At 39.4% G+C, this 23,984-nt stretch overlaps 1 protein-coding gene across 8 annotated transcripts in view; it reads right to left on the bottom strand.

Annotated features, from left to right (window-relative positions):
• The window catches only part of HEATR5A (HEAT repeat containing 5A), a 127,616-nt gene that overhangs the window by 46,667 nt on the left and 56,965 nt on the right, over nt 1-23,984 (bottom strand). For all 8 annotated transcript variants that reach the window (XM_082452022.1, XM_082452021.1, XM_082452024.1 and 5 more), the window contains 3 exons: nt 6,565-6,674; nt 1,356-1,519; nt 959-1,134 (listed from right to left, as the gene is read on the bottom strand). In XM_082452022.1, the coding sequence (XP_082308148.1) occupies nt 959-1,134; nt 1,356-1,519; nt 6,565-6,674 (450 nt within the window). The remainder of the gene's footprint in view (nt 1-958; nt 1,135-1,355; nt 1,520-6,564; nt 6,675-23,984) is intronic.

Raw genomic sequence — 23,984 nt, 5'->3', positions numbered from 1 at the left:
GATACTAGCTATCAGAAGTGTTTTCTGATCCCCAAGAAAGTTATTATCCTGTTATTAAGAAACTCATTCTCAATGAGAAATCATTAGAAGCCTTTGATTTTTTTTTTTTAAATTTTATTTATTTTTGGCTGTGTTGGGTCCTCGTTGCTGCACGTGGGCTTTCTCTAGTTGTGGCGAGCAGGGGCTACTCTTCATTGTGGTGAGTGGGCTTCTCATTGCGGTGGCTTCTCTTGCTGCAGAGCACGGGCTCTCGGAGTGCGGGCTTCAGTAGTTGCAGCACACAGGCTCAGTAGTTGTGGTGCACGGGCTTAGTTGCTCCGTGGCATGTGGGATCTTCCCGGACCAGGGATTGAACCCGTGTCCCCTGCATTGGCAGGCAGATTCTTAACCACTGAGCCACCAGGGAAGTCCAAGAAGCCTTTGATTTTTAAGAACCAAAGTTCATTTTGAGTGAAGTGAATCCACCAAATTGAAGACTAATCTGTTTTAATCTAATTTTTTAAATCTACTAAATGAAGACTAATCCCTGGATCTATGATGGCTTGATAAAGCCTCCAAGGTAAGAAAGCCTGTGAGACCTTGTGTAGGCAGAAAACCAGTGTTTTACTTTGTAACAATAGCTCATAAATCACTGTTCTTGTGTCACTGAGTTTTTCATTTGTATTTTCAGCTAGATGAGAAGCTAATGTGGGAAAAGCATTGCATCCACAATAGTGCCTAGCAGTTTTCAGTTTAATCTCATCATTGACTTAATTACTTCTTATTAAATATTAGCCAGGTGAATGAACAAGAGCCTTTAATCTTACCTTCACCTGTCATCTATAAGAAATCTTTGATATTAATGAGAACTTCTGACAACATCATTCTTACCCACCGGTTCTTTATTATGCATTCATTGAACCAATTACCAATCCTGAAATGTTTTTTCAGGATAAGTGAACTACTGAAGATGGTTTACCTTTGAGCTTCTCCCACATGAGCACATACAACTCCAAAGAGCTTGACTGCAGAGCTAATAACTGATAGTGTTGGAGGTAAGGGCTTAGGCACCGAATCTCCCTCTACATCTTTCTCGTAAATAGAATAAGGGTCATACTCGAGACTTCCACAAGCAATACCATTACCAAGCAGGAGCTAAAAGAAAAAAAATTACATATAAGGTTTTAAAACCACTGTTCAGGACTTCCCTGGAGATCCAGTGGTTAGGACTCTATACTCCCACTGCAGGGGGCACGGGTCTGATCCCTGGTCGGGGAACTAGGATCCCACATGCCACAAGGCTTGCCCCAAAATAAAAATAAAACCACTGTTTACAGATTGAATCAACCCAAAGAGTTATTGAAAAATGACCATACCTGTTCTTCAATAAATCTATGGTCAGTATCTTGTAGCAAAGGACTTAATATTAGAAGATCATCCTGATGACAGAGGCGTGGAAGTAAAAATGTGGATGCTGCCACCTGTATATCAGGGGCAGTCAAGTCAGCAGCCAGCTCTCTGAGGACAGCACAAAGGTATCCTGTTGAATCAGAGAAAAAGGGCAATTAGCAATTTAGTAATAGCAGTTAACTGGTCCAAGAATGGGGTTAAAAAAGCCCAGGTTGAACTTTAATCTACATATCAGCTAACTTTAATCTATCACAGCCGAAGCTAATATATCTCCTCCTTGAGAAGGTCCTGCCGATGAATGGCTCAACTACGTGTTGCTGGTCACAAGGATAAGAACAGACATCTCAAAGTATGTGTGGATGTACACTTTGTGATACTGAATAAATACTACAACCATTGTATTTAAATGACATAAAGCATAAAAACAATGAAAAAAGAGGAACAGATACAAAGGCAGACAAAGAAGGCATAATAGTATGACACCCTAACACCCCACCACCCCAGCGTATGACTGTCACACATCCTAATCAGCTGGATTAACCTCATTCACCTATACTCCCAATCTACTATCTCACCATTCCCCATATTATTTTGAAGCAATCCCTGGAAAGCATATCATTTCATCTATAAATATTTCATCGTGTATCACTACAGTTAAGGACATTTTAAACAATCTCATTATCACAATTTCGTGTTTTAAAAATCACTAAACAGGGACTTCCCTAGGGGTCCAGTGCTTAAGACTCCGCACTCCCAATGCAGGGGGCCTGGGTTCGATCCCTGGTCAGGAAACTAGATCCCACATCCCACAACTAAGAGCCCACAGGCTGCGACGAAGATCCCACATGCCGCAGTGAAGACCCGGTGCAGCCAAATCAATACGATGAATTAATTAAATAAATAAATAAAAATCACTAAACATCAAATACACGTTCAGTGCTCAAATTGTCAATTGCTTCATTAATGCCTGTTTTTGTTTGCTTTTTATGTTTGAATCCAGACCTAAGTGAAGTCTACATGTTGTAGCTACCTGATATATCTTAAGTCTCTTTCAATCTAAAGTTCTTCCCTCTACTTTTATTCCCTGTAATTTGAAGAAATGAGATGATTTGTTCTACAGAAGTTTTTACAGATTATAGCCCCCAAGGTAATTTAATTTGTTCCTTTTATGTCTGTATTTTTTTGTAAATTGGAACCTGGATCTAGGGAGGATTCATCTTTTTTTTTGGTTTGTTTGTATTTTGGGCGCCAACCTAGTTCATAGGCGGCATTGAGATTTTCCGTAAGACATGAGACAACGTATGGCTGGCTCTTTTATATATACATTTGGAAAAACTCGTCCATTTATCACATTGACCTAAGTTACCATTTCAAAGATATTTATCCTACTTTCTGATGGATTAGCAATGGAAAATTTTATCCACCTAGAGCATAAATGACTTTTGCTAGCTTGTAACTTAAGTACTTTAGGAACGAGTAAAAATCATCTTGGAGAAACATTCACTTTTGGTTTTAAGCAACACCATCAGAACGAAATGAAGACTTGACTGAGTCTACTTATTAGAAGTGATAGGATGAGTTAGGAAGGGCTCACCTCCCATTATTTTCTGTATTATTAGTAGTGGTAAGAGTAGTAACAACAAATATTTATTGAGGATGTAATATGTGTCAGTAAATGTCCCAAAAGCTTTACATATAGTTTTCATAACCACCTCAGGAGGTCCAGTTAGTACTGTTATTTTATTAGGTAAGGAAACAGGAACAGAGAGTTTGTTAATTGCCCAAGGTCACACAGCAGTTACATGGCAGAGTTTGACTGAAACACAGGCAGTCCAGGCTTCAGAACTTGAGCTTTTAACTATCATGCTCCATCATTCATTCATTCAAACTGTGTTTAAGATGCTGTGTTTAATATAATATACAAAGATGTTATTATATATAATCCTCCCTTGAAGAAGATAGAAGGGCTTCCCTGGTGGCGCAGTGGTTAAGAATCCACCTGCCAATGCAGGGACATGGGTTCGATCCCTGGCCCGGGAAGATCCCACATGCCACAGAGCAACTAAGCCCATGCGCCACAACTACTGAGCCTGTGCTCTAGAGCCCACGTGCCACAACTACTGAAGCCTGTGCACCTAGAGCCTGTGCTCTGCAACAAGAGAAGCCACCACAATGAGAAGCCTGCGCACCGCAACGAAGAGTAGCCCCTGCTCGCCGCAACTAGAGAAAGCCCACGCGCAGCAACAAAGACCCAGTGCAGCCAAAAATAAAAATAAATAAATAAATAAATTCATATATATAAAAAAAAGAAGATATAAGATACTGGACACACACATGTTAACTATAAAATGAAGGTAGGAAGTACTAAGTTTCATAGAGGATGAAAAGAGAACTGCTGAGGTTAGAGAAAGGAGAGGTTACACAGGAATTGGGGACAGCAGACAGGGATAATAAAAACTTAATGAAGCAAAAGAGAGTTGCTTAAAGGAATGTCTGTTAGTTTAATCACCAGTATATGATACTCAGAAAAATAATTTTGTTGGTAGTACAATACGCAAGGTATGTTTGGTACTACAGCTAAACGTGACAACAGTGGTAAATCTCCATTTCTCATTTAAAGTGACTGCTGGCCTAACTGTCCCTGAACAAAGTACTCAAAGATGATTCAATTTTAAAATGCAAATACGCTTTTGTTGTAGAAATACAGCACTTTCTGATGCTAACGAGGAGCAATGTTCAGTGTAGAGAAAATTAAAATACTTGAAAGGAGATCCGTAACAAAACTAAGACAGGAAATAAAAATTAAGAACCCAATTTTTACTCCATAAGCTTCAGAAAATTAAGCAACTATTATGACAAAAGTCTGCTTTTGTTGGACAACCATGATGAAAAGTTATATAACTTCTTCTTTTTTTTTCTTCTGGCCGTGCCAGGTGTCTGGCAGGATCTCAGTTCCCTGAGCAGAAATCAAACCTGGGCCACTGCAGTGAAAGCCCAGAATCCTAACCACCAAGCCACCAGGGAACTCCCCAAAAGTTGCGGCGGCGAGCAGGGGCTACTCTTTCATTGCGGTGCGCAGGCTTCTTATTGCCGTGGCTTCTCTTGTTGTGGAGCACGGGCTCTAGGCATGCAGTCTTCAGCAGTTGTGGCACACTGGCTCAGTAGTTGTGGCGCATGGGCTTAGTTGCTCCGAGGCATGTGGGATCTTCCCGGACCAGGGCTCGAACCCATGTCCCCTGCATTGGCAGGCGGACTCTTAACCACTGCACCACCAGGGAAGTCCTGAGCTAAGTTATTTAAAATATCAGTTGATATTTTAAAGTTCTGATTGTTATACACCCATACCCATTATATGAATCTATTAAATAGAATAGCAGTAAAAAAAAAAATCAGAAGTCCTTAAGGAAAAAAATTGCTTAATTCTATTTCCATAGTTGTACATATGGAAAAAAGAGAGACAAAATGGCAAATTAGTATTTTTGGTTGAAAGATAAAAATATTAATATATCCATATTTTCATTTTTCTATAAACTAGTTTCTTCTTTAATTCATGTTAGAAAAATAGATACACTTGAAAAAGACAAAGAGGGTAAATGTAGATTTTCTTTTTTCAACAAGTTAGTTCATAGTAATTCCTGACTTCATCTCCCAGTGAACACTCTGGAACTGATTTAAAATCTATACACTAGTATATTCATTATTCCTTAAAGACTTCTGATTACATTCCCAAACTCCAATTCTGAGAAAATAGTACAAGACTTTGTTGTTCTCTTTAAGTCCTTCAAGGGCGGACTTATATTATCATTTATCAGAAGTTACACTGTGGATTTTAAGTTGATATCCTAATATTCCTATATGGTTAATGAAGACTTCAAAAAATCAATTTTTTCATCTGTAGTTTGAGACAGACCTATCACTAAGCTTCGTCTATTTATTAAGTCTCTACTAGGTTACTTATAAATGGATTGGCAGCACAGCATGAAACAGACCTATGTTATCTTGATTCCACTATTTACTGGATACATAAACTTGAGTTGGATTTTGTAGCCTCTTTGTGCCTTTATCTGTCAAATGAGGAAAATGTAACTAACTCACTGTATTATCCTAAGATAAATGGGGTAATATATTACAATTTCTAGTACAGCACCTGGCATACAGAAATGACTCTTGATACAGTTTCTGAGAAAGGGCAATGCATCCAGTTTTTTTCCAGAGAAGTAAATACAAAATTCTTATTTTATATCAAACATTTTGCTAGGTACATTTGTGAACCAGGAAGAGAGGTGGTAGGAACAATATCACTCACATAATGATAAAGGCCAAGACAGAAGTTATAAGTTAGTATCAATATTTTGAACTACTGTGGTATATATTATATTGCATTTATTTGCAGAATAAAGATATAAAACAATAAAAGCAGTATTTTTTCAAGAAATAGATTTGAAGAAACAATTGACTTAATGATTGGTTGAAAATTATAAAAATTAAAAAAAAATAGATGCTCCCATTAGAGACAACTTTCAGCTTTCACCTCTTAAAACAAGCATCTTAAGTTATTCAGTAGTAGTAGCAATATATTTTCTTAAAACTGTATTTTAAATTTACAAGAAAAGTTTTAGAACTAATTGTAAAATAGGGGCAAGTTTATTTTACCAAATGCAGTATTCTAGTATTCCAAAGCCATCCTGGGCCTAATAAAAGCAAAACCTACATTATAAACTTTATAAAATCAATTATACCTTGGTATACTGTTCAAAATTAAACTTCTATCTGGGCAGAGTTAAGAATGGAATAGTGGAAGGAAATGTATACAACAGATAACCACTCTAGAAGGAAACTAGGAGTGGCCAAATTTCTAATAGATTTCCATTATATATTCTGTAGAAAACCCTGGAGTAGAATCAAGACCAATCTTTGTGACTCATTCTCTTCCACACAGTGAAACTAGAGACTTTTTCTCAGAAGAGAGAACACAGCAAGAAATGAAGAAGTAGTTTTTTTTTTAATGTATTTTATTTACTATAAAATTGTGAACGCATGGGTTAAGACCGAACTCCCTAAACCTCCTAGAAACAAAGCACTAAATAACTGCCATATAATTCATTTGTTCAGGTATTACTTTCCAGGCACTGTATTAGCCACAAACAGTAAAACATTTTGTTGTAAGGCACATACCTTCATAGGTTTCAGGAGGTAATAAGATCAACAATTCATAAAGCCTTTGTCTATAAACTACTGATGGTGTTTTCAAAGGACTTCCATATGTTTTTAGTATTGAAGAAAGCCTTAAAGTAAAAGAAAAAATACATCTTAAGTATGTAAGTTATACAACGTATAAATATTCAACATGTTGACATATAAAGTAGCTATATATAATTAGTGAACATTAGCGCTGCTTTTATTATATTTTATAATGTGTGACTTTAAGTTAAAAGAGGAATTATAAGCATCACACATGAAAACTATTTTGCTATCTTTTCTACACACTTCATAAAACTATATATTCAGCTAAGATTTCTAAGGCTGTATCTTGTCTAGAAGCTGCAGCTCTTACTAAACTCCAAAATTTACAACATTGCATTTGTGAAAAATAAAGTCTATTACATAGAAAAGGAACAGGCCAAAGAAACAAACAAATTGAAGACACAAATACCTAGAGAAAAATCCAAGTGTCTGTTAGAAACTTGGTCTGGAATGTGATCACCAAATAAAAATGAATCATCAAAATACACAAAACCATAAAACAAATTCTCTTTTAATAAAGCACAAGCTAAGCCAATGTTTCCCTAAAAGTTCCAGTCATAAAATCTCTTAACACTTCCTGTGTTCACTCTCTTCTTTCACGTTCATGTACTTTTTAAAATCTTCTATTCATTCTCACTACTGGTATTAAGACATCATTTTACTGATATTCATTCATCTAACAAATATTTATTAAAGGATTACTACTTTTTGCCAAGGTACCACGTTATCAATTGGAGTAGTTTTCATCTCCTGTAGCAATAGAGAAATTCAGTGGAATTACTTTTGTTGTGCCACTGGAATAAATCCACTATGCTGTCACAGAATGAGATTTCCAGGTACTCTTAAGAAATTCTAGCAATGTTTATTCATTTGTATTTTCTAGAAAAATACTGCTTGCTTTTACTCGTTTCTAGATGAAAAGAGAGTTATCTTTAACTTGTCATTTTATTAAAAAAGAAAAAGTTGGTTCCATTTTTTATCTTTCAGGTTAGTAAACAACATTTATAAAACCTGGGTAGAAGTTTTTTAGTTATGAAAGTTAAGAATAAATCCACTGTAATTTCTATTTCTCTAAAACAAGACTGGAAGAATTACAGCTGACATATGAAAACTATTTAAATCATATTGACAAAACATTAAGAAATTACAAGTTATATTCTTAAAAATCCTGCAACATTCAGTTAGTTTAAATACAACAGAATTTAGTTCAGAGGGTTGTTTGCATGTGTGTGTTTAAAGAAAATAAGATGTATACAACAAAATAAGAACTTAGGAAAGCATTCCTAGGGGTTTCTGCTTCTATAAGTAGGGTAGATTAGAGTCTCTGAAGGGCCTTCCTCTATAAATACACTTAGATCCTGGATAAAAGATAATTAGCATTGCTAGACTTGAAGAAAGGGACTTTTCCAAGGCTAACCCCCACCCCCCCAAACAAACAAACATAAAATGCATGAAACAAAACATGAGCTGAAATCAGAGTGGGAACACCAATACCAATACCAACAAAAGAACTTCAATTGAGCTTGTGCCCCTGGCAAGGTAGTGTTGATAAATGGGATCTCCTGAAGGTAGTTTAAATGGTCCCAGGTCCTGGCAGAGGCAAAGGCCTATTGAATTAAACCCAGCTGAAGAGAAAATTAGTGAACTGGAAGAGACAGCAAAATAAATCACCCAGAAAACAGCAGAAAGAAAAGGAAAAATATATATATTAGAAAAAGATTAAGAGACATGGAAGACAATACAAAAAGACTGAAAATTTGTTTAATCACAGCTCCAGAAGGAAAGTTTAACAAGAACGGAAAACAGGCAATATTTGAAGGGATAACAGCCACTTTTCCAGAACTCCTGAAAGACATGAATCCAACAAAATATACAGCAAATCGGATAAAGAAATTCACAAATTGCCAGTTTAAAGCAGAAATTGTGAGATTCAATTTTTCAGAACTCCAATTATATGCAGTTTATGATATACCTAAAAACACAGTGACATGGAAAAAGACATACCACACATATAATACTGTAAACATTAGACTTTAATCAAAAATAATTACTAAGGACAAAGAGAGTTATTGTATAATGATAAAAGATTCAACTCATCGGGAAGATATAATTACTTTCTCAAAATATGAAAAAGGAAAAATAAAACTTTGGAGAAAAACTGATAACCCAATATCACAGTGGAGGAGTTTAACACATCACTCTCAATTATTGATAGGTTAAACAGAGAAAAGATTAGTGAAAATAGACAGAACAATGTGACTAAAAGAACAACATTTGTCACAGAGCAAGTCTCAATAAATTTAAAAGGACAAGTAACATACAGATCACATTCACTAAGTACAATGCAATTACGTTAACAATCAGTAACAAAACTGCAAGCTAAAAACTGTTCCATACATTCAGAAACTTAAAAACATACTTCTAAACAACTTCAAAGAAATTATAATGAAATTATAAAACACATAAAACTGAAAAAATAATACATTTCAATACTTGTAGGATTCAGCAACTGGACCCTTACAGGGAAAATTATGGCCTTAGCTTATATTGAAAGAATTAAAAGAAATTCAATGAGCTAAGCATTCAAATTAAGGTGTCAGAAGAAGAACAAGAATTTAAGAAAATGGGAATAATAACAAGCAATAATTAATGAAATAGAAAACAAGTTAAAAATTTCATTCACGATGGCGGAGTAGAAGGACATGCGCTCACTCCGTCTTGTGAGAGCACCGGAATCACAACTAACTGGGGAACAATCATTGACAGGAAGATACTGGAACTCACAATAAAAAGATACCCCACATCCAAAGGCAAAGGAGAAGCCACAATGAGACGGTAGGAGGGCGCACTCACAATAAAATCAAATCCCATAACCGCTTGGTGGATGACTCACAAACTGGAGAACAATTATACCACAGAAGTCTATCCACTGGAGTGAAGGTTCTGAGCTCCACGTCAGGCTTCCCAACCTGGGGGTCTGGCAACGGGAGGAGGAATTCCCAGAGAATCAGACTTTGAAGGCTAGTGGGATTTGATTGCAGGACTTCAACAGGACTGGGGGAAACAGAGACTCTCTTGGAGGGCACACACAAAGTAGTGTGCACATCAGGACCCAGGGGGAAGGAGCAGTGACCCCATAGGAGACTGAACCAGACCTATCTGCTAGTGTTGGAGGGTCTCCTGCAGAGGCAGGGGGTGGCTGTGGCTCACTGAGGGGACAAGGACACTGGCAGCAGAAGTTCTGGGAAGTACTCCTTGGCATGAGCCCTCCCAGAGCCTGCCATTAGCCCTAGCAAAAAGCCTGTAGCCTCCAGTGCTGGGTCACCTCAGGCCAAACAACCAACAGGGAGGGAATGCAGTTCCACCCATCAGCAGACAAGCGGATTAACGTTTTACTGAGCTCTACCCACCACCAGTTCCTCCCATCAGGAAGCTTGCATAAGCCTCTTAGATAGCCTCATCCACCAGAAGGCAGAGAGCAGGAGGAAGAAGAACTACAATCCTGCAGCCTGTGGAACAAAAACCACATTCACAGAAAGACAGACAAAATGAAAAGGCAGAGGACTATGTACCAGATGAAGGAACAAGATAAAACCCCAGAAAAACAACTAAATGAAGTGGAGATAGGAGACCTTCCAGAAAAAGAATTCAGAATAATAATAGTGAAGATGATCCAGGACCTCGGAAAAAGAATGGAGGCAAAGATCGAGAAGATGCAAGAAATGTTTAACAAAGACCTAGAAGAATTAAAGAACAAACACCTAGAAGAATTAAAGAGCAAACAAACAGAGATGGACAATACAATAACTGAAATGAAAAATACACTAGAAGAAATCAATAGCAGAATAACTGAGGCAGAAGAATGGATAAGTGACCTGGAAGACAGAATGGTGGAATTCACTGCTGCAGAACAGAATAAAGAAAAAAGAATGACAAGAAATGAAGACAGGCTAAGAGACCTCTGGGACAAGATTAAAAACACCAACATTCACATTATAGGGATCCCAGAAGAAAAAGACAGAGAGAAAGGACCCAAGAAAATATTTTAAGAGATTAAACTTCCCCATGGGAAGGGAAATAGCCACCCGAGAAAATATTTCAAGAGATTAAACTTCCCCATGGGAAAGGAAGTAGCCACCCAAAGCCAGAAAGCACAGAGAGTCCCATACAGGATAAACTCAAGGAGAAACACGCGGAAAGACATAGTAGTCAAATTGACAAAAATTAAAGACAAAGAAAAATTACTGAAAGCAATAAGGGAAAAATGACAAATAACATACAAGGGAACTTCCATAAGGTTAACAGCTGATTTCTCAGCAGAAACTCTACAAGCCAGAAGGAAGTGGCACGGTATATTAAAAGTGATGAAAGGGAAGAACCTACAACCAAGATTACTCTACCCGGCAAGAATCTCATTCAGATTAAATGGAGAAATCAAAAGAAATCAAAATATTTACAGACAAGAAAAAGCTAAGAGAATTCAGCACCACCAACCCAGCTCTACAACAAATGTTAAAGGAACTTCTCTAAGTGGGAAACACAAGAGAAGAAAAGGACCTACAAAAACAAACCCAAAACAAGAAAATGGTAATAGGAACATACATGTCAATAATTACCTTAAATATGAATGGATTAAATGCCCCAACCAAAAGACATAGGCTTGCTGAATGGATACAAAAACAAGAGCCATATATATGCTGTATACAAGAGACCCACTTCAGACCTAGGGACACATACAGACTGAAAGTGAGAGGATTGAAAAAGATATTCCATGCAAATGGAAATCAAAAGAAAGCTGGAGTAGCAATATTCGTATCAGATAAAACAGACTTTAAAATAATGTTACAAGAGACAAGGAAGGACACTACATAATGATCAAGCGATCAATTTAAGAAGAAGACATAACAATTATAAATATATATGCACCCAGGGGCTTCCCTGGTGGTACAGTGGTTAAGAATCTTCCTGCCAATGCAGGGGACATGGATTCGAGCCCTGGTCTGGGAACATCCCACATGCCATGGAGCAACTAAGCCAGTGCACCACAACTACTGAGCCTGCGCTCTAGAGCCCGTGAGCCACAACTACTGAAGCCCACATGCTTAGAGCCCATGCTTCGCAACAAGAGAAGCCACTGTAATGAGAAGTCCGCACACCACAATGAAGAGTAGCCCCTGCTCGCTGCAACTAGAGAAAGCCTGCGCGCAGCAACAAAGACCCAATGCAGCCAAAAATAAAATAAATTAATTATAAATAAATAAATAAATAAATAAATAAATATGCACCCAACATAGGAGCACATCAATACATAAGGCAAATGATAACAGCTATAAAACAGGAAATCAACAGTAACACAATAATACTGGGGGATGTTAACACCTCACTTACACCAATGGACAGATCATCCAGACATAAAATTAATAAGAAATACAACCTTTAAATGACACAACAGACCAGATAGATTTAACTGATATTTATAGGACATTCCATCTGAAAACAGCAGATTACACTTTCTTCTCAAGTGCACATGGAACATTCTTCAGGATAGATCACATGTTGGGTCACAAATCAAGCCTCAGTAAATTTAAGAAAACTGAAATCATATCAAGCATCCTTTCCAACCACAACGCTATGAGATTAGAAATAAATTACAGGGAAAAAAAACGTATAAAACACAAACACATGAAGGCTAAACAATATGTTACTAAATAACCAAGAGATCACTGAAGAAATCAAAGAGGAAATAAAAAAATACCCAGAGACAAAAGTCAACGAGAGCATGACAATCCAAAACTTACGGGATGTAGCAAAAGCAGTTCTAAGAGGGAAGTTTATAGCAATACAATCCTACCTCAAGCAACAAGAAAAATCTCAAATAAACAATCTAACCTTACACCTAAAGGAACTAGAGAAAGAAGAACAAACAAAACCCAAAGTTAGTAGAAGGAAAGAAATCATAAAGATCAGAGCAGAAATAAATGAAATAGAAACAAAGAAAACAATAGCAAAGATCAATAAAACTAAAAGTTGGTTTTTTGAGAAGATAAAATTGATAAACCTTTAGCCAGACTCATCAAGAAAAAGAAGAAGACTCAAATCAACAGAATCAGAAATGAAAAAGGAGAAGTTATAACAGACACTGCAGAAATACAAAGCATCCTAAGAGACTACTACATGCAACTCTTTGCCAATAAAATGGACAACCTGGAAGAAATGGATAAATTCACAGAAAGGTATAACCTTCCAAGACTGAACCAGGAAGAAACAGAAAATATGAACAGACCAATCACAAGCAATGAAGTTGAAACTGTGATTAAAGATCACCCAACAAACAGAAGTCCAGGACCAGATGGCTTCACAGGTGAATTCTATCAAACATTTAGAGAAAAGCTCACACCCATCCTTCTCAAACTCTTCCAAAAAACTGTAGAGGAGGGAACACTCCTAAAGTCTTTCTACAAGGCCACCATCACCCTGATACCAAAACCAGACAGGAATACTATAAAAAAAGAAAATTACAGACCAATATCACTGATGAATATAGATGCAAAAATCATCAACAAAATACTAGCAAACAGAATCCAACAACACATTAAAAGGATCATACACCATGATCAAGTGGGATTTATCCCAGGGATGCAAGGATTCTTCAATATCTGCAAATCAATCAGTGTGATACACCATATTAACAAACTGAAGAATAAAAACCATATGATCATCTCAATAGATGCAGAAAAAGCTTTTGACAAAATTCAACACCCGTTTATGATAAAAACTCTCCAGAAAGTGGGCATAGAGGGAGCCTACCTCAACACAATAAAGGCCATATATGACAAACCCACAGTGAACATTGTTCTCAATGGTGAAAAAATGAAAGCATTTCCTCTAAGATCAGGAACAAGACAAAGATGTCCACTCTCATCACTATTATTCAACATAGCCTTGGAAGTCCATTTACCACTGCAACAAAAAGAATAAAATATCTAGGAATAAACCTACCTAAAGAGGCAAAAGACCTGTATGTGGAAAACTGTAAGACACTGATGAAAGAAATCGAAGATGATAAAAACAGATGGAGAGATATACCATGTTTGTGGATTGGAAGAATCAATATTGTGAAAATGACTATACTACCCAAAGCAATCTACAGATTCAATGCAATCCCTATCATATTACCAATGGCATTTTTTACAGAACTAGAACATAAAATCTTAAAATATGTACGAAGACACAAAAGATCCCGAATAGCCAAAGCAATTTTGAGGGAAAAAATCAGAGTTGGAGGAATCAGACTCACTGACTTCAGACTATACTACAAAGCTACAGAAATCAAGACAATATGGTACTGGCACAAAAACAGAAAGAGAGATCATCGGAACAGGATAGAAAGTCCAGAGATAAACCCACGCACATATGGTCGACTAATCTATGACAAAGGAGGCAAGGATATACAGTGGAGAAAAGACAGTCTATTCAATAAGTGGTGCTGGGAAAACTGGACAGCTACATGTAAAAGAATGAAATTAGAACATTCCCTAACACCATACACAAAAATAAACTCAAAATGGATTGAAGACCTAAATATAAGACCAGACACTATAAAACTCTTAGAGGAAAACAGGAAGAATACTCTTTTACATAAATCACAGCAAGATCTTTTTTGACCCACCTTCTAGAGTAATGGAAATAAAACCAAAAATAAACAAATGGGACCTAATGAAATTTAAAAGCTTTTGCACAGCAAAGGAAACTATAAACAAGAAGAAAAGACAACCCTCAGAATGGGAGAAAATATTTGCAAACGAAACAACGGACAAAGGATTAATCTCCAAAATATATAAAAGCTCATGCAGCTCAATATGAAAAAAACAAACAACCCAATCAAAAAATGGGCAGAAAACCAAAGTGGACATTTCTCCAAAGAAGACATACAGATGGCCAAGAGGCACATCACTAATTATTAGAGAAATGCAAATCAAAACTACAACGAGCTATCACCTCACACCAGTCAGAATGGCCATCATCAAAAAACCTACAAACAATAAATGCTGGAGACTGTGTGGAGAAAACGGAACCCTCTTGTACTGTTGGTGGGAAGGAAAATTGATACAGCCACTATGGAGAACAGTATGGAGATTCCTTAAAAAACTAAAAATAGAATTACCATATGACCCAGCAGTCCCCCTACCGGGCATATACCCAGAGAAAACCGTAATTCAAAGAGACACAGGCAGCCCAGTGTTCACTGCAGCACTATTTACAATAGCCAGGTCATGGAGCAACCTAAATGCCCGTTGACAGACGAATGGATAAAGAAGATGTGGTACATATATACAAAGGAATATTAGCCATAAAAAGGAATGAAATTGGGTCATTTATAGACGTGGATGGACATAGAGACTGTCATACAGAGTGAAGTAAGTCAGAAAGAGAAAAACAAATATCGTATATTAACGCATATATGTGGAATCTAGAAAAATGGTACAGATGAACCAGTTTTCAAGGCAGAAATAGAGACACAGATGTAGAGAACAAACGTATGGACACCAAGGGGGGAAAGCAGGGGGTGGGGGTGGTGGTGTGATGAATTGGGAGATTGGGATTGACATGTATACACTGATATGTATAAAATGGATGACTAATAAGAACCTGCTGTATAAAAAAAATAAAATAAAATTCAAAAAAAAACCAAGTTCAACATAAGCAAAGTTATTCTTTGTACAGGTTAATAAAACAGATAAACCTCTCATGAGATGGATCAGGAAAAACAAAAGAGAAGGCATATTGAAAACTAATCAGGAATGGATGAAGGGACATTATAGATATAGCAGAGATTAAGACAATAAGAGAACATTAAGAAAAATTTCATGCCAAAAAATGTGAAGATGAAGATGCAATGGCAAAATTCCTGGAAAAAATCTAACAAACAAGCAAAACAAACCCCCAAACCAGACCTCAAACAGTTAAAGCAATTAAGGAAATGAAATATGTAGTTTAAAAAAAATTTTCCACAAAGAAAACAGCCGGTCCAGACTGTTTTACAGACAGGTGGTTTCATGTGACACATTATTCCAATCTCCTAAAAGCCCCTCCACAGAACTTGATGAAACATTCACCTACCTCATTCCATGAGGCTAGTATAACTGATGAAAACCTGAGGAAGGCATCCAAGAAAGAAAATTATAGGGCAGTCGCACTGATGAATATATGTGGAGAAATCCAAACATAAGCAAACCAAATCCAGAAGTTTACAAAAAAAGATAATTATTTCCAAGCTCAGTTTATCCCAAGAATGCAACCAAGTAAAAAATTAGTCAATAGGGCTTCCCTGGTGGCGCAGTGGTTGGGAATCTGCCTGCCAATGCAGGGGATACAGGTTCGAGCCCTGGCCTGGGAAGATCCCACATGCCGCGGAGCAGCTGGGCCCGTGAGCCACGATTGCTGAGCCTGCGTGTCTGGAGCCTGTGCTCCGCAACAAGAGAGGCCGCGATAGTGAGAGGCCCGCACACCGCGATGAGGAGTGGCCCCCGCTTGCCGCAACTGGAGAAGGCCCTCGCACAGAAACGAAGACCCAACACAACCAAAAATAAATAAATAAATAAAAATTAAAAAATAAATTTAGTCAATAAAATTTTTTACATTAAAGTTATCAAATTAAACCACTTTATAAAACATCAGAACTAATTCACGATAAAAAACCAAACCAGGTCCTCGGGAAGATGGCGGAAGAGTAAGACGCGGAGATCACCTTCCTTCCCACAGATACAGTAGAAATACATCTACACGTGGAACAACTCCTACAGAACACCCACTGAACGCTGGCAGAAAACGTCCGACCTCCAAAAAGGCAAGAAACTCCCCCCGTACTTGGGTAGGGCAAAAGAAAAAAGAAATAACAGAGACAAAAGAATAGGGACGGCACCTGCACTAGTGGGAGGGAGCCGTGAAGGAGGAAAGATTTCCACGCACTAGGAAGCCCCTTCGCGGGCAGAGACTGCGGGTGGCAGAGGGGGGAGCTTCGGAGCCGCGGAGAAGAGCGCAGCCACAGGGGTGCGGAGGGCAAAGCGGAGAGGTTCCCGCACGGAGGCTCGGCGCCGAGCAGCACTCTCCAGCCCGAGAGGCTTGTCTGCTCACCCGCCGGGGCGGGCGGGGCTGGGAGCTGAGGCTCGGCTTCGGTCGGATCGCAGGGAGAGGACTGGGGTTGGCGGCGTGAACACAGCCTGAAGGCGTTAGTGCACCACAGCTAGCCAAGAGGGAGTCCGGGAAAAAGTCTGCAGCTGCCGAAGAGGCAAGAGACTTTTTCTTCCCTCTTTGTTTCCTGGTGCGCGAGGAGAGGGGATTCAGAGCGCTGCCTAAACGAACTTCAGAGACGGGCGCGAGCCGCAGCTACCAACGCGGATCCCACAGCAACAGGGGCGCAGAGGGAAAAACGGAGAGATTCCCGCACAGAGGCTCGGCGCCGAGCAGCACTCTCCAGCCCGAGAGGCTTGTCTGCTCCCCCGCCGGGGCGGGCGGGGCTGGGAGCTGAGGCTCGCCTTCGGTCAGATCGCAGAGAGAGGACTGAGGCTGGCAGCGTGAACACAGCCTGAAGGGATTAGCGCACAACAGCTGGCTGGGAGGGAGACCGGGAAAAAGTCTGCAGCTGCCGAAGAGGCAAGGGACTTTTTCTTGCCTCTTTGTTTCGCGGCGCGCAAGGAGAGGGGATTCAGAGCGCCGCCTAAACGAACTCCAGAGAAGGGCGCGAGCCGCGGCGATCACCGCAGACCCCACAGCAACAGGGGCGCAGAGGAAAAAAACGGAGAGACTCCCGCACAGAGGCTCGGCGCGGAGCAGCACTCACCAGCCCGAGAGGCTTGTCTGCTCGGCGGGCGGGGCTGGGAGCTGAGGCTCGGGTTTCGGTTTCGGTTGGATAGCAGGGAGAGGACTGGGGCTGGCGGCGTGAACACAGCCTGAAGGGGTTAGCGCACCACAGCTGGCTGGTAGGGAGTCCGGGAAAAAGTCTGCAGCTGCCGAAGAGGCAAGAGACTTTTTCTTGCCTCTTTGTTTCGCGGCGCGCAAGGAGAGGGAATTCAGAGTGCCGCCTAAACGAACTCCAGAGAAAGGCGTGAGCCGCGGCGATCAGCACGGACCCCAGAGACGGGCGTGAGACGCTGGGGCTGCTGCTGCCGCCTCCAAAAAGCCTGTGTGTGAGCACAAGTCACTCTCCACATCGCCCCTCCCGGGAGCCTGTGCAGCCCGCCACTGCCAGGGTCCCGTGATCCGGGGACAAGTTCCCCGGGAGAACGCACTGCCCGCCTCAGGCTGGTGCAACGTCACGCCGGCCTCGGCCGCCGCAGGCTCACCCTGCCTCCTCTGTACACCTCCCTCCCCGCGGCCTGAGGGAGCCAGAGCCCCCGAAGCAGCTGCTCCTTTAACCCCGTCCTGTCTGGGCGGGGAATAGACGCCCTCAGGCGACCTACACGCAGAGGCGGGTCCAAATCCAAAGCTGAACCCCAGGAACTGTGCGAACAGGGAAGATAAGGGGAAATCTCTCCCAGCAACCTTAGAAGCAGCGGACTAAAACTCCACAAACAACTTGATGTGCCTGCATCTGGTGAATACCTGAATAGACAACGAATCATCCCAAATTCAGGAGGTGGACTTTGGGAGCAGGATATATTAATTTTTCCCCTTTTCCTTTATTTGTGAGTGTATATGTATATGCTTCTGGGTGCGATTTTGTCTGTATAGCTTTGCTTTACAATAGCTTTATTTTACTTCACTATATTATAGCCTCTTTCTTTCTTTCTTTCTTTCTATTTTTTCTCCCTTTTACTCTGAGCCGTGTGGACGAAAGGCTCTTGGTGCTCCAGCCAGGCATCAGGGCCGTGCCTCTGAGGTGGGAGAGCCAACTTCAGGACACTGGTCCACAAGAGACCTCCCAGCTTCACGTAATACCAAACGGCAAAAATCTCTCAGAGATCTCCATCTCAACATCAAGACCCAGCTTCACTCAACGACCAACAAGCTACAGTGCTGGACACCATATGCCAAACAACTAGCAAGACAGGAACACAGCCCCATCCATTAGCAGAGAGGCTGCCTAAAATCATAATAAGGCCACAGACACCCCAAAATACACCACCAGACGTGGACGTGCCCACCAGAAAGACAAGAGCCAACCTCATCCACCAGAGCTCAGGCACTAGTTCCCTCCACCAGGAAGCCTACACAACCCACTGAACCAACCTTAGCCACTGGGGACAGATACCAAAAACAACAGGAACTACGAACCTGCAGCCTGTGAAAAGGAGACCCCAAACACAGTAAGATAAGCAAAATGAGACGACAGAAAAACACACAGCAGATGAAGGAGCAGGGTCAGAACATACCAGACTTAACAAATGAAGAGGAAATAGGTAGTCTACCTGAAAAAGAATTCAGAATAATGATAGTAAGGATGATCCAAAATCTTGGAAATAGAATAGACAAAATGCAAGAAACATTTAACAAGGACGTAGAAGAACTAAAGAGGAACCAAGCAATGATGAAAACCACAATAAATGAAATTAAAAATACTCTAGATGGGATCAATAGCAGAATAACTGAGGCAGAAGAAAGGATAAGTGACCTGGAAGATAAAATGGTGGAAATAACTACTGCAGAGCAGGATAAAGAAAAAAGAATGAAAAGAACTGAGGACAGTCTCAGAGACCTCTGGGACAACATTAAACGCGCCAACATTCGAATTATAGGGGTCCCAGAAGAAGAAGAGAAAAAGAAAGGGACTGAGAAGATATTTGAAGAGATTATAGTTGAAAACTTCCCTAATATGGGAAAGGAAATAGTTAATCAAGTCCTGGAAGCACAGAGAGTCCCATACAGGATAAACCCAAGGAGAAACACACCAAGACACATATTAATCAAACTGTCAAAAATTAAATATAAGGAAAACATATTAAAGGCAGCAAGGGAAAAAAAACAAATAACACACAAGGGAATCCCCATAAGGTTAACATCTGATCTTTCAGCAGAAACTCTGCAAGCCAGAAGGGAGTGGCAGGATATACTTAAAGTGATGAAGGAGAAAAACCTGCAACCAAGATTACACTACCCAGCAAGGATCTCATTCAGATTCGATGGAGAAATTAAAACCTTTACAGACAAGCAAAAGCTGAGAGAGTTCAGCACCACCAAACCAGCTTTACAACAAATGCTAAAGGAACTTCTCTAGGCAAGAAACACAAGAGAAGGAAAACACCTACAATAACAAACCCAAAACATTTAAGAAAATGGGAATAGGAACATACATATCGATAATTACCTTGAATGTAAATGGATTAAATGCTCCCACCAAAAGACACAGGCTGGCTGAATGGATACAAAAACAAGACCCATATATATGCGGTCTACAAGAGACCCACTTCAGACCTAGAGACACATATAGACTGAAAGTGAGGGGATGGAAAAAGATATTCCATGCAAATGGAAATCAAAAGAAAGCTGGAGTAGCAATTCTCATATCAGACAAAATAGACTTTAAAATAAAGACTATTACAAGAGACAAAGAAGGACACTATATAATGATCAAGGGATCGATACAAGAGGAAGGTATAACAATTGTAAATATTTATGCACCCAACATAGGAGCACCTCAATACATAAGGCAAATACTAACAGCCATAAAAGGGGAAATCGACAGCAACACAATCATAGTAGGGGACTTTAACACCCCACTCTCACCAATGGACAGATCATCCAAAATGAAAATAAATAAGGAAACACAAGCTTTAAATGATACATTAAACAAGATAGACTTAATTGATATTTATAGGACATTCCATCCAAAAACAACAGAATACACATTTTTCTCAAGTGCTCATGGAACATTCTCCAGGATAGATCATATCTTGGGTCACAAATCAAGCCTTGGTAAATTTAAGAAAATTGAAATCGTATCAAGTATCTTTTCCGACCACAACGCTATGAGACTAGATATCAATTACAGGAAAAGACCTGTAAAAAATACAAACACATGGAGGCTACACAATACATTACTTAATAACGAAGTGATCACTGAAGAAATCAAAGGGGAAATCAAAAAATACCTAGAAACAAATGACAATGGAGATACGACGACCCAAAACCTATGGGACGCAGCAAAAGCAGTGCTAAGAGGGAAGTTTATAGCAATACAAGCCTACCTCAAGAAACAGGAAACATCTCGAATAAACAACCTAACCTTGCACCTAAAGCAATTAGAGAAAGAAGAACAAAAAAACCCCAAAGCCAGCAGAAGGAAAGAAATTATAAAGATCAGGTCAGAAATAAATGAAAAAGAAATGAAGGAAACAATAGCAAAAATCAATGAAACTAAAAGCTGGTTCTTTGAGAAGATAAACAAAATTGATAAACCATTAGCCAGACTCATCAAGAGAAAAAGGGAGAAGACTCAGATCAATAGAATTAGAAATGAAAAAGGAGAAGTAACCACTGACACTGCAGAAATACAAAAGATCATGAGAGATTACTACAAGCAACTCTATGCCAATAAAATGGACAACCTGGAAGAAATGGACAGATTCTTAGAAAGGCACAAACTGCCGAGACTGAACCAGGAAGAAATAGAAAATATGAACAGACCAATCACAAGCACTGAAATTGAAACTGTGATTAAAAACCTTCCAACAAACAAAAGCCCAGGACCAGATGGCTTCACAGGTGAATTCTATCAAACATTTAGAGAAGAGCTAACACCTATCCTTCTCAAACTCTTCCAAAATATTGCAGAGGGAGGAACACTCCCAAACTCATTCTACGAGGCCACCATCACCCTGATACCAAAACCAGACAAAGATGTCACAAAGAAAGAAAACTACAGGCCAATATCACTGATGAACATAGATGCAAAAATCCTCAACAAAATACTAGCAAACAGAATCCAACAGCACATTAAAAGGATCATACACCATGATCAAGTGGGGTTTATCCCAGGAATGCAAGGATTCTTCAATATACGCAAATCAATCAATGTGATACATCATATTAACAAACTGAAGGAGAAAAACCATATGATCATCTCAATAGATGCAGAGAAAGCTTTCGACAAAATTCAACACCCATTTATGATAAAAGCCCTGCAGAAAGTAGGCATAGAGGGAACTTTCCTCAACATAATAAAGGCCATATATGACAAACCCACAGCCAACATTGTCCTCAATGGTGAAAAACTGAAACCATTTCCACTAAGATCAGGAACAAGACAAGGTTGCCCACTCTCACCACTATTATTCAACATAGTTTTGGAAGTGTTAGCCACAGCAATCAGAGAAGACAAAGAAATAAAAGGAATCCAAATCGGAAAAGAAGAAGTAAAGCTGTCACTATTTGCAGATGACATGATACTATACATAGAGAATCCTAAAGATGCTACCAGAAAACTCCTAGAGCTAATCAATGAATTTGGTAAAGTAGCAGGATACAAAATTAATGCACAGAAATCTCTTGCATTTCTATACGCTAATGACGAAAAATCTGAAAGTGAAATTAAGAAAACACTCCCATTTACCATTGCAACAAAAAGAATAAAATATCTAGGAATAAACCTACCTAAGGAGACAAAAGACCTGTATGCAGAAAATTATAAGACACTGATGAAAGAAATTAAAGATGATACAAATAGATGGAGAGATATACCATGTTCCTGGATTGGAAGAATCAACATTGTGAAAATGACTCTACTACCCAAAGCAATCTACAGATTCAATGCAATCCCTATCAAACTACCACTGGCATTTTTCACAGAACTAGAACAAAAAATTTCACAATTTGTATGGAAACACAAAAGACCCCGAATAGCCAAAGCAATCTTGAGAACGAAAAATGGAGCTGGGGGAATCAGGCTCCCTGACTTCAGACTATATTACAAAGCTTCAGTAATCAAGACAGTTTGGTACTGGCACAAAAACAGAAATATAGATCAATGGAACAGGATAGAAAGCCCAGAGATAAACCCACACACATATGGGCACCTTATTTTTGATAAAGGAGGCAAGCATATACAGTGGAGAAAAGACAGCCTCTTCAATAAGTGGTGCTGGGAAAATTGGACAGGTACATGTAAAAGTATGAAAATAGAACACTCCCTGACACCATGCACAAAAATAAACTCAAAATGGATTAAAGACCTAAGTGTAAGGGCAGACACTATCAAACTCTTAGAGGAAAACATAGGCAGAACACTCTATGACATACATCACAGCAAGATTCTTTTTGACCCAGCTCCCAGAGAAATGGAAATAAGAACACAAATAAACAAATGGGACCTAATGAAACTTAAAAGCTTTTGCACAGCAAAGGAAACCATAAACAAGACCAAAAGACAACCATCAGAATGGGAGAAAATATTTGCAAATGAAGCAACTGACAAAGGATTAATCTCCAAGATTTACAAGCAGCTCATGCAGCTCAATAACAAAAAAACGAACAACCCAATCCAAAAATGGGCCGAAGACCTAAATAGACATTTCTCCAAAGAAGATATACAGATGGCCTACAGACACATGAAAGAATGCTCAACATCATTAATCATTAGAGAAATGCAAATCAAAACTACAATGAGATATCATCTCACACCGGTCAGAATGGCCATCATCAAAAAATCTAGAAACAATAAATGCTGGAGAGGGTGTGGAGGAAAGGGAACACTCTTGCACTGTTGGTGGGAATGTAAATTGATACAGCCACTATGGAGAACAGTATGGAGGTTCCTTAAAAAACTACAAATAGAACTACCATACGACCCAGCAATCCCACTACTGGGCATATACCCTGAGAAAACCATAGGTCAAAAAGAGTCATGTACCAAAATGTTCATTGCAGCTCTATTTACAATAGCCAGGACATGGAAGCAATCTAAATGTCCATCGACAGATGAATGGATAAAGAAGATGTGGCACATATATACAATGGAATATTACTCAGCCATAAAAAGAAATGAAATGGAGGTATTTGTTATGAGGTGGATGGAGTTAGAGTCTGTCATACAGAGTGAAGTAAGTCAGAAAGAGAAAAACAAATACAGTATGCTAACACATATATACGGAATCTAAGGGGAAAAAAAAAAAAAAAAAAAAAGGCCATGAAGAACCTAGTGGCAAGACGGGAATAAAGACACAGACCTACTAGAGAATGGACTTGAGGATATGGGGAGGGGGTGGGGTGAGATGTGACAGGGTAAGAGAGTGTCATGGACATATATACACTACCAAATGTAAAATAGATAACTAGTGGGAAGCAGCCGCATAGCACAGGGAGATCAGCTCGGTGCTTTGTGACCATCTAGAGGGATGGGATGGGGAGGGTGGGAGGGA

Source organism: Balaenoptera physalus, assembly GCF_965194825.1.
Source record: "Balaenoptera physalus genome assembly, chromosome: 2".
Lineage (NCBI taxonomy): Eukaryota > Metazoa > Chordata > Mammalia > Artiodactyla > Balaenopteridae > Balaenoptera > Balaenoptera physalus.
The sequence above is the reverse complement of the archived record's forward strand: the minus strand, read 5'-3'. Positions and strand labels throughout refer to the sequence as shown.